The sequence below is a fragment of the Epinephelus moara genome, chromosome 22, assembly GCF_006386435.1.
Source record: "Epinephelus moara isolate mb chromosome 22, YSFRI_EMoa_1.0, whole genome shotgun sequence".
Lineage (NCBI taxonomy): Eukaryota > Metazoa > Chordata > Actinopteri > Perciformes > Serranidae > Epinephelus > Epinephelus moara.
In genome coordinates, this window is record NC_065527.1 from 710,822 (window position 1) to 721,158 (window position 10,337).

Consider the following 10,337-nt stretch of genomic DNA (forward strand, 5'->3'; position numbering starts at 1 on the left):
CTATATCCAGGGGGCAGGGCCTCAGACTCAGTTTGTACCCTATATCCAGGGGGGCGGGGTCTCAGACTGTTCCCTATATACAGGGGGCGGGGCCTCAGACTCAGTTTGTTCCCTATATCCTGGGGGGCGGGGCCTCAGATTCAGTTTGTTCCCTATATCGAGGGGGGCGGGGCCTCAGACTGTTTGTTCCCTATATCGAGGGGGGCCGGGCCCAGGTGATGGAGGGGAGTGAAAGAGGAGCAGGAAGGAGCCATCTGTGCCCGTTTGTGTCGAGCTTGACAGCGGTGGCGGCGGTTACCGGCTGGTTGGTTCTCCGCAGCCGGGTCGTCTTGTCTCCGTTCCTTGGCGGACAGTGGCGGTCTCTCCACAGCGAGCCCTCTAACAGCCTCCTCCTTCTCCTCCGTCTCGTCGATGCCAGGGTTGCTCCTCTTGGCGCCTCGCTGCAGGTCGTCCAGGTAGTTCTGCCTCTCTATGTGGTGACCTCTACAGGAGTTGAAGAGCTGCAGCGCCACCGCTGCATCCAGCCCGTCCACATCGATGAGGTACCTGCAGACCAGGTAGCCGGTGCGGTTCAGGCCATGGGTGCAGTGGACTCCGATCAGCTGATCATTGTCCCGGTTCTCCCTCAGGAACCACCTCACCGCTCGTTTGAAGCTCAGGACGGTGGCGTCAGAGGGAACCCGGTGACCCTCGATGGGGATCTTGACGTAGCTGCAGGACTGCGGGACGTCGGTCAGAGCGTAGTACCTGGAGGTGAAGGTGAGGTCGATGATGAGACCCAGGTCCTGGTTCTGACGCCGCACAGAGTCCAGCAGATCCCATAGACCGAACAAGTCGGACTCAGGGAGAACACTGTTCAGAGACGCCTTCAGAGGAACCTTGAAGGCGATGAATCGAGTCCCCGGGATCCTCCGTCCCACGGGACAGTAGTCCAGCCATCGGTCCGGGATGCCCCTCTTCTTCTTCTTCTTCTTCTTCTGATCAGACATCTGAGGTGGAACCTGAAACACACACACACAAAACCCAATTCATAAAACTCATTGTTTAAGTACACGTTGCTGTAACTCAGCAAAGATTAAAACATTAAAAAAAAAAATTTTTATGACCGTAAAGTTCTGATTCATTTATTTAAGTGTTTATTTAAAACTGATGATGTCACAGAGTAATACTTTACATATCTGAGTATTAAAGTATAAATATCTGTGCAAAGTACTTCAAATGTTCTCCACTGAAATAAAACACTGCTTAAAGTAAATAATTAAATACTATAAACCACATCATAATACTCTGTACTGAATACTTTTAACTTCACTTACTGATTTAATTTCAGTTTCAGTGCAGTACTTTTACTTGTAGTGGAGTATTTGTATTTGTTGTATCATTTGTTATTACTTGCTGCAGCAGTGATGTGTGTATTTAAACCCCTCCACAGTCTCAGTTTAATTATTTCAAAACCTTAAATGTTAGCCGAATTAACGGACGGACTCTGTTGGTTCTCATCAGATGTTCCTTAATGTTCCTGAGTTTCTGTGTCTCTTTAAATTACCTGATAAACATTTAACACACATATTTATTAATGATCTCTGGTTTAACGTTCCTACCGCCTGTGACGTTTTCAGTGACGTTTTCACTACAAACAAACAAAACAACAGGAACACGTTAAAAACCTCTTAAAGTTCAAAGACGTTAAACTGATTTATATCGACGTGTTTTCACATGCGGTTAGCCGTTAGCAGTTAGCACGCTAGCGAGCCTAGAGCCACGCTCGCGCAGACGCAAGTGACGTACAACCCGAACGTAAGCGTCGTCGACGCCTGACGAAGTGACGCAGGGTCGGGGAACCCGGAAGTGTTGTGGCTTTTGTTTACATCCTCCTCTTTGTTCGGTGGAAATTCCGCCAAAATGCCCAAAAAACGGTCGGTGAACACCGAGAACCGGGAGGACCGGGAGAACCGGAGCCTGCGGGCCGCAATCGACGAGCAACTGGCGGCAGCGGCGGAGGAGATCTTCTGGCTGCTGAAGGAGCGCAGACACGCGGCGGTGGAGCAGCTGAAGGAGCTGGTGACGGAGCGACTCACCGCGGCCGTGGAGCGGATCTTCACCGTGTTCGGAGCCTGCAAGGCGGCCGAGAGAGGACCGGGGAAGCCCGCAGAGACCGGAGGGATCGGAGGCGACAGCAGAGGTCAGTGTCCCGGTAACAGAGCCGGTAAAACCCGGTCTGACGTCACGGTCCGGGTGTTCTCCTCCTATTCCCCTCAGTGTTCTCCTCCTATACCCATCGGTGTTCTCCTCCTGTTCCCCTCAGTGTTCCCCTCCTGTTCCCCTCAGTGTTCTCCTCCTTTTCCCCTCAGTGTTCTCCTCCTTTTCCCCTCAGTGTTCTCTTCCTATTCTCCTCCTGTTCCTCTCAGTGTTCTCCTCCTGTTCCCCTCAATGTTCTCCTCCTGTTCCTCTCAGTGTTCTCCTCCTGTTCCCCTCAATGTTCTCCTTCTGTTGCCCTCAGTGTTCACCTCGTATTCCCCTCAGTGTTCTCCTCCCATTCCACTCAGTGTTCTCCTCCTTTTCCCCTCAGTGTTCTCTTCCTATTCTCCTCCTGGTCCCCTCAGTGTTCTCCTCCTGTTCCCCTTGGCGTTCTCCTCCTGTTCCCCTCTGCGTTCACCTTGTATTCCCCTCAGTGTTCTCCTCCCATTCCACTCAGTGTTCTCCTTCTGTTCCCCTCAGTGTTCTCCTGTTCTCCCCCTGTTCCCCTCAGTGTTCTCCTCCCGTTCCCCTCAGTGTTCTCCTCCTGTTGTCCTCAGTGTTCTCCTCAGTGTTCTCCTCCTGTTCACCTCATTGTTCTCCTCCTGTTGTCCTCAGTGTTCTCCTCAGTGTTCTCCTCCTGTTCAACTCATTGTTCTCCTCCTGTTCCCTTCAGTGTTCCCCCCGTTCCCTTCAGTGTTCTCCTCATTTTCTCCCCATTGTTCCCCTCAGTGGTCTCCTCCTGTTCTTCTCAGTGTTCTCCTCCTCTTCCCAGTGTTCTCCTCCTCTTCCCCTCAGTGTTCTGAGGGGAACACTGTTCCCTCTCAGTGGTGTTCTCCTGTTCCCCCCAGTGTTCTCCCTCTGTTCCCCTCAGTGTTCTTCCTTTTTCTCCTCAGTATTCTTCTTCCTGTTCCCCTCAGTGTTCCCTCCTGTTCCCCTCAGTGTGCTCCTCCTGTTCCCCTCAGTGTTCTCCTCCTGTTCCCTTCAGTGTTCCCCCCGGTTCCCTTCAGTGTTCTCCTCCTGTTCCCCTCAGTTTTCTCCCCCTTTCTCCTCAGTGTTCTCCCTCTGTTCCCCTCAGTGTTCTTCCTTTTTCTCCTCAGTATTCTTCTTCCGGTTCTCCTCAGTGTTCTCCTCCTGTTCCCCTCAGTGTTCTCCTCCTGTTCCCCTCAGTGTACTTCTCCTGTTCTCCTCAGTGTTCTCCCTCCGGTTCTCCTGAGTGTTCTCATGTTCCCCTCAGTGTTCTCCTCCTGTTCCCTTCAGTGTTCCCCCTGGTTCCCTTCAGTGTTCTCCTCCTGTTCCCCTCAGTTTTCTCCCCCTTTCTCCTCAGTGTTCTCCCTCTGGTTTCCCTCAGTGTTCTCCTTGTGTGTCTGTGTGAATATTCATGTTAATGGACACTAATAAATAGGAACATTTGAAAACGTTACTTCCTGTCTTAGAGGGTTCCTGCAGGTGTGTATAATTGGTGTCTGTCTGGTGTTAGAACTGTTCTTGGTATTGACGCAGAGATGTGAGATCAGATTGCGTCCATGAAGACGAGGGTCTGAGTGTGGAATCGTCTGTTTTTCTCTGCAGAGTTCTGTCTGTCCGTCGGCGTGCGGAGTCTCTCTGAAGGAGAACATCTGAAGCAGAGCGTCTCTGTAGGCCAACCGAAGGAACCTCTGCCCAGCACTTCCTCCAGACCAGAGGACCTCTCTGAACCAGACCACCAACCAGACTCTCCTGACGATGTGGCCGGTGAGGAAGAGGAAGAGGATGAAGAAGCAACGCCTCACTGCTGCAAAGTGTGCAAGAAGTCCTTCGACAGGAAGGGCTTCCTGATGAAGCACGTGGAGAAACACCTGAAGGACGCTGACTGTCTCTGTGGTCTGTGCGGCGAGCATCTGGAGTCCAGCGATGAGCTGAGGCTGCACTTCCAGACGCACCGTGAAAGCAGCCGGACCTGCGACGTCTGCGGCAAGAAGTTCCCCTCCATCCGCGCCCAGGAGACACACCTGAGGCTGCACACCGGTGAAAAGCCCTTCAGTTGCCACGTCTGCGGTAAAGGCTTCAACCAGAAGGGCAACATGGTGACTCACCTGCGGATCCACACGGCGGAGAAGCCGTTCAGGTGCACCGTCTGCCACAAAGAGTTCAGCCACGCGGGCTCTCTGGAGCGACACATGAAGGCCCACGACGGACAGACACCATTCAGTTGCACTGTCTGCGGGAAAGGTTTTGGCAAGAGTGCCGAGCTAAGGCGACACATCCGGAGCCACAAGTCTGACGGCGTGCCCACCGCCAGGAGCAGGCGCAGGAAACCGAGTCTTACGCCGTCTCACTGCTGTAAGGTCTGTGGAAACGCATTCCACAACAAAGGGAACTTTGTGCGTCACGCTGAGACGCATCTAAATGACCCCGACAGCTGTTGCGGCATCTGTGGCGAGCAGGCGGAGTCCTCGGAGAGTCTGCAGCTCCACATCCAGAGCCACAGGGAGACCAGTAGGATTTGCGACATTTGCGGCATCAGCTTCAGGGACATGGAGATCCACATGAGGACGCACACTGGACAGAAACCCTTCAGCTGCAAGGACTGTGGCAAAGACTTCCCCCGGAAGGGTTCCCTGGAGCGACACATGAAGCTGCACGCCGGTGACCGGCCCTACATCTGCGAGTTCTGCGGCAAAACCTTCATTGAGAACACCGTCCTCAAGAGACACATCAAGAGCCACACGGGGGGGAAGCCCAGGATCTACTCCTGCGATGTCTGTGGCAAGAAGTTCACCATGAGCCAGCACCTGGATGTCCACAAGAGGATCCACACTGGTGAGAAACCCTATACCTGCCGGGTCTGCGGGAAGAACTTCCGCCAGATCGGGAACCTGGACTCCCACATGAGGATCCACACGGGTGAGAAGCCATTCATCTGCAGCCTCTGCGGGAAGCGTTTCCGCCAGAAGATCTCGCTGGAGACGCACGAGAGGTTCCACAAGAAGGAGAAGCCATTCAGCTGCCAGCTGTGCAGCAAAGGCTTTGTCCAGAAGATCGACCTCAAGCGACATATGCTAACACACACCGGCGAGAAACCCTACAGCTGCACAGTCTGCGGCAAGAGTTACCAGGAGAAACGCTCCGTGGACTCGCACATGAAGGTCCACGCCGGAGAGCAGACTGCCAAAGACTCAGCGCTGACACTTGGACTGAAACGACAGGAAGGAATTCACGCCGACTTCATCCAGCTGTGACATCACATGAAGCTTCCGGTTAGTAAACAGTGGATATAAAACGTCGACAACTCTCCGTTAGAACTTTGGGTTCTTGTGATGAGACGAAAATTGAGTCCAGATGTTCTTGAGGGACTTTCCTGACACTGACTCAGGCTGCGTTCACACCTGTCCTGTTTGGTGCGGTTGGTTTGCCCCCTCAGTGCGGTTTGTTTGTGCAGGTGTGAACACACCAAACCAACTGGACTGAGACCATCTATTAAAGAAGGTCTCGGCCCGGTTGTTACAAACAAACTCAGGTGCAGCTGGTTTGTGGTGAAAATGTGTTCTGACCTGGATCAGAACCAACAGCAGTCACATTACACATTGTTTGGGTTCTTCACCATTTTGTTTACTTCCTGGATTTTTCCCACATGGAAATTCTGACCAATCAAGAGCAGATTTCTCATGCAGGCATTTGATCTGGTCCGCTTGTAAATGCTGCCATGAGAACATGAATCAACTCTAGGTCTAAAAGCACCCCGAGTTGCGTCTCACAGCAGAAGTCGTAAAGAGTTTCCAGAGCATCATCGTTGGAAGGTATCATTCAGTCATCAGATAAATACCAAATTTTAATACCAAAATTAAATGTCAGTAAGATGTCAGCCGTGTGAGTTTTAGCTTCGTCACCACAGAAGAAGAAAAACAGGAAGTCAACAGCTGATTCCTATGACCACTAGGACCTCCTTCAGAACCCACAGAGCCTGCCTAATGACCACCAGAATCTCAGGACCCCTCCGATTGACGATGGTCATTCCGGTTTGACGTAGACGGATTCTTTCACGCCTCTTGAGCCGGCCCATTAGGTTCAGACTCATATTTTAAGGTTTTCTTATATTCAGACAGAACAGGATGTAAAGAGATGTGTTTTACCTGCTTGACAGTTTCGACTGAGACTCCAGTCTTCCTCAGAAGCGTCATCCGACGTGCTGCTGACGTGTCATATATCAGCTGGTGGGCCTGATACACATCTCCTTACATCCTGTTCTGTCTGAATATAAGAAAACCTTAAAATATTCTAAATAAGAAGACAGTATGAACCTTATTAATAGGTTCAGACTCAACTGTCCATTTACATCTTAAGGGAGAAGGGACACTCCTTCTAGGACAGCAATTTCCAGCAATGATTTTAAAGAGGCGAGAAAAAATCCATCTACGTCAAACTGGAATTGACCCTAATAAACCCATCGTTAAACAGAGGAGGTGGCCTACGACACCACTTATCACCTCCTACACTGCAGTCCTGAAATCCCTCCACAGACGACCCAGTCTCACCTGGACACCTGGTGTTGGTGTAAAAGACAACCAGAACCTCCTGCAGCTCCTTCAGTGTTGTTGGCCTCTCAGCAGTTTTTGACCAGTTCTTGTTGGGACTTCCAGTTCTTGGTATTGTCAGTTTTGTCCCCCGGTGCTCAGGAAGCTCTTTGTGTCTTCTGTTGTGAGACACAACTCAGTCAGTGTCAGGAAAGTTCTTCAAGGACAGCTGGACTTTATTTGGGTTCATTAGAATCACTTCAGTCAATCTAACATGATTTTGAATGGATCCATTTTGGAAGTTTTGAAACAAGTTATCTTGGTTTGATTTTTTTACGTCACAAGAACCTGACGTTCTAACGGGGGTGGAGACATTCTATTTCCACTGTGTGTTTATACAAATGTCCAGTACTGCTGAGGAGTTGGTGACGTCACAGAACCTGAAGTGGTCTCGATGCTTTCAGGTTCTACAAAGTTCTCTGTTCACATGCATGTTCTTTACTTTAGTAGACAGAGAACCAAACGTTGTCCAATGGTTCTACTGACAAAGACAGATCCATCTGAGTGACACGAGAAGAATCAGAATCAGATACTGCATTGACGTGGAACAGAACTAGAAGGTTCCTGTTAGAATGTCACCTCCTCAGTCTGACCACTCCTTTTCCATCAACATGGAACCGGTTCTCCTCCAGGTCTCACACCTCAATGTGAACCATTTAGAACATTTGGACTGAACATAACCTGGTTAAGAACCTGAAAATTTGGTTCTCAACGGGAACAAAAAAACTTTTGTTCTTTATCTGAAGGCTGAAAAGTGATGTCATCAGTGGGCGTGTCATGTTCTACAGGCTGAAAACAGACGGTGGAGAAATTTAGTAAGAAATCACCGTTAAAAAGAAGAATGTGCAGTGTTCTTGTTAACGGTTAGTTCTTAAAACAAGAATCAGTTCTAACAGAACCAAAGTTAATCCGCTAATTAGCTCCTAGTGTTGGCCCCCAATTTGTAACACCCTCCATCTTTAATTATGGTGGTTCCACCCAGAACTGGTGGAAACAGGCTGGTTCTCTACGTAGAACCAACGCTTCAAAATCCTGAACAGAACCGGTTCAGGAACCCAAACTGATGTGGTGGAAAAAGAGTTGACTGCAGAAGACTGACTGTTACTGTGGTTCTAAGATCCAGGTTCTCACAGCGTTCTGGTCTTTCAAGACGCTGTGGGGACATCCACCTGTCATGAGGCACACTGTGGGGATGTCCATCCCTCATGAGACACTGGGGACGTCCATCTGTCATGAAGCACGCTGTGGGAACGTCAAGTCAACAGCTGATTTGTATAGTGGAGTCTGAACATTGATTTTCCTCGTCTGTCACAGTGACACCCATGAGAAGAAGAAGAGAAGAAGAGTGTTTCTATATTTATAAATGTAGGCCTATATTTGAGAAATGGTTCTTTTTGTTCCCTGAAAGATGAAACAAATAATATTTACTCCAAACGGGAAGTTACTTTGATCTTTGTGTTTTATGAAAATCAACAATAATAGAAGATTCATCACTTCCTGTTTTCAAACTCCAATTTCCTGTTCATGTCAAAGTATTGATAATAAAATCATTTCAGACTTCCTGTTTGTTGACCTTTAGAACCTTCTTCAGGACCCTTAGAACCTGCTTTATGACCTCTAGAACTACCTTCAGGACCCTCAGAACCACCCTAACGACCTCTAGAACCTCCTTCGGGACCTTTAAGAACCTGCTTTATGACCTCTAGGACCTCCTTCAGGGCCCTTAGAACCTGCTTTATGACCTCTAGAACCACCTTCAGGACCCTAAGAACCTGCTTTATGACCTCTAGAACCACCTTCAGGACCCTAAGAACCTGCTTTATGACCTTTAGAACCTCCTTCAGGACCCTAAGAACCTGCTTTATGACCTCTAGGACCTCCTTCAGGACCCTTAGAACTACCCTAATGACCACGAGAACGTCCTTCAGGACCCTAAGAACCTGCTTTATGACCTCTAGAACCTCCTTCAGGACCCTAAGAACCTGCTTTATGACCTATAGAACCATCTTCAGGACCCTTAGTACCAACCTAATGACCTCTAGAACCACCTTCAGGACCCTTAGAACCTGCTTTATGATTTCCAGAACCACCTTCAGGACCCTTAGAACCACACTAATGACCTCTGGAACCTCCTTCAGGACCCTAAGAACCTGCTTTATGACCTCTAGGACCACCTTCAGGACCCTTAGTACCACCACCTGCTTTATGACCTCTAGGACCACCTTCAGGACCCTTAGTACCACCCTAATGACCTCTAGAACCACCTTCAGGACCCTTAGAACCTGCTTTATGATTTCCAGAACCACCTTCAGGGCCCTTAGAACCACACTAATGACCTCTGGAACCTCCTTCAGGACCCTTCCCAGTGTGCAAAGACACGTCCATACGACATCTTTTCAACGTCATTTTTGCACGTCTAATTTTTGTCCCCTGAAGGTACAGAACGTTACGCCAGGTGACGTCTTTTTCCGACATCTAATGAACGTCCATTATTGACGTCCACAGGACCTCCATATCGGGGCTAATTATAGTCCAAATGTGGTGGTTGTGGACGTCTTTTCTACGTCAAATTTAAACTCGTTTTAGACATCATTTTTTTATATTGCTTCTGTTCTGTGCATAACAAGTCCCATTTTAGAAGGTGGCATACTGTTCCAGTTAATTTTCCTATAGCTTCATTTGATTGTCTCAGCAGCAGATGGTAACTGGAAACTCATAAAAAGGTGTAATGCATTTCCACTTCTAACCAGCTGCTGAGCCAACCGAAGCTACAGGAAAATTAACCAGTGCAGGAAACAGGTCCTCCACCTTCTGGACACATGGGACTACAGTCAGGTTTACAATAAATCACAATCCAATCCCAACTTGTTTACTTCCATCTTTATTGCAAACATGTCACTTAAGAACCTTGCCAGTTGAGAAGTTACTTATAAACAGTAGTCAGCGTAATCCGTGTGGTAAAATACAGTTAATAAAATCAAACGTCTGTACCACAAATATAAGAACAATAAAAATATAAACAATAAAAAGTGCTACCACCAAGGTAAAAATACAACTGAACGACTTCAGTTGAGAAGTTACTACTAAAGAGTAGTCAGCGTAATCTGTGTAGTAAAATACAGTAAATAAAAAAACATCTTTGGTCTGTACCACAAATATAATAATAAAAATATAAACAATAAAAATTGTGGGGGGGGGGGGCTTTTCCCATCAGCAGCGTGTCAAGGGACTATATTCAGCTTATCTTGCATTGTAACATGCATTATGACAACTTAATAAGGTTTGTGTTTGTTAATAAATGAAGTGGAGGAGCCTACAAGTGTTTTGTTTATTTTGGCTCAGAGGCTGCAGAGGGAGTCCGCAGCTCCGCTCAGCTGTCTGCTGCTGCTGCGAGAAATCAACTTTCAATGGGGGCGGGGAAGAGTGCGAGGGAGTCAGCAGTCATTCAGTTTGTTGCCCTAACCAAAGATACTGGATTACTACTGTATCAATTCAATCAATCAATTTTATTTATAAAGCCCAATATCACAAATCACAATTTGCCTCACA

At 48.4% G+C, this 10,337-nt stretch overlaps 2 protein-coding genes across 4 annotated transcripts; one reads left to right on the forward strand and one right to left on the reverse strand.

The window, feature by feature from the left end:
• Window positions 1-6: 6 nt before the first annotated feature.
• LOC126384455 (RNA/RNP complex-1-interacting phosphatase-like) lies at window positions 7-2,206 on the reverse strand. 3 transcript variants are annotated; one of them, XM_050035565.1, is made up of 2 exons: window positions 2,079-2,206; window positions 7-1,001 (listed from the first exon to the last, which is right to left on the reverse strand). In XM_050035565.1, exon 2 carries the CDS (start codon window positions 987-989, stop codon window positions 153-155), a length of 837 nt encoding a protein of 278 aa, XP_049891522.1. In that variant the 5' UTR covers window positions 990-1,001; window positions 2,079-2,206; the 3' UTR covers window positions 7-152. The 3 variants fall into 3 exon arrangements, with proteins under 3 accessions (XP_049891522.1, XP_049891520.1, XP_049891521.1); XM_050035563.1 differs by lacking the exon at window positions 2,079-2,206 and adding an exon at window positions 1,602-1,747; XM_050035564.1 differs by lacking the exon at window positions 2,079-2,206 and adding an exon at window positions 1,317-1,587.
• LOC126384400 (gastrula zinc finger protein XlCGF57.1-like) lies at window positions 1,790-6,601 on the forward strand. Its single transcript, XM_050035455.1, has 2 exons — window positions 1,790-2,182; window positions 3,808-6,601. Exons 1-2 carry the CDS (start codon window positions 1,903-1,905, stop codon window positions 5,454-5,456), a joined length of 1,929 nt encoding a protein of 642 aa, XP_049891412.1. The 5' UTR covers window positions 1,790-1,902; the 3' UTR covers window positions 5,457-6,601.
• The last annotated feature ends 3,736 nt before the right edge of the window (window positions 6,602-10,337 follow it).

Excerpts from the sequence above, each read along its gene's own strand:
- LOC126384455 (XM_050035565.1), bottom strand. The coding sequence starts at position 989 with ATGTCTGATCAGAAGAAGAAGAAGAAGAAGAAGAGGGGCATCCCGGAC.
- LOC126384400 (XM_050035455.1), top strand. The coding sequence starts at position 1,903 with ATGCCCAAAAAACGGTCGGTGAACACCGAGAACCGGGAGGACCGGGAG. Across the intron at positions 2,183-3,807 it reads GATCGGAGGCGACAGCAGAG|AGTTCTGTCTGTCCGTCGGC; the intron begins GTCAGTGTCCCG and ends TTTTCTCTGCAG.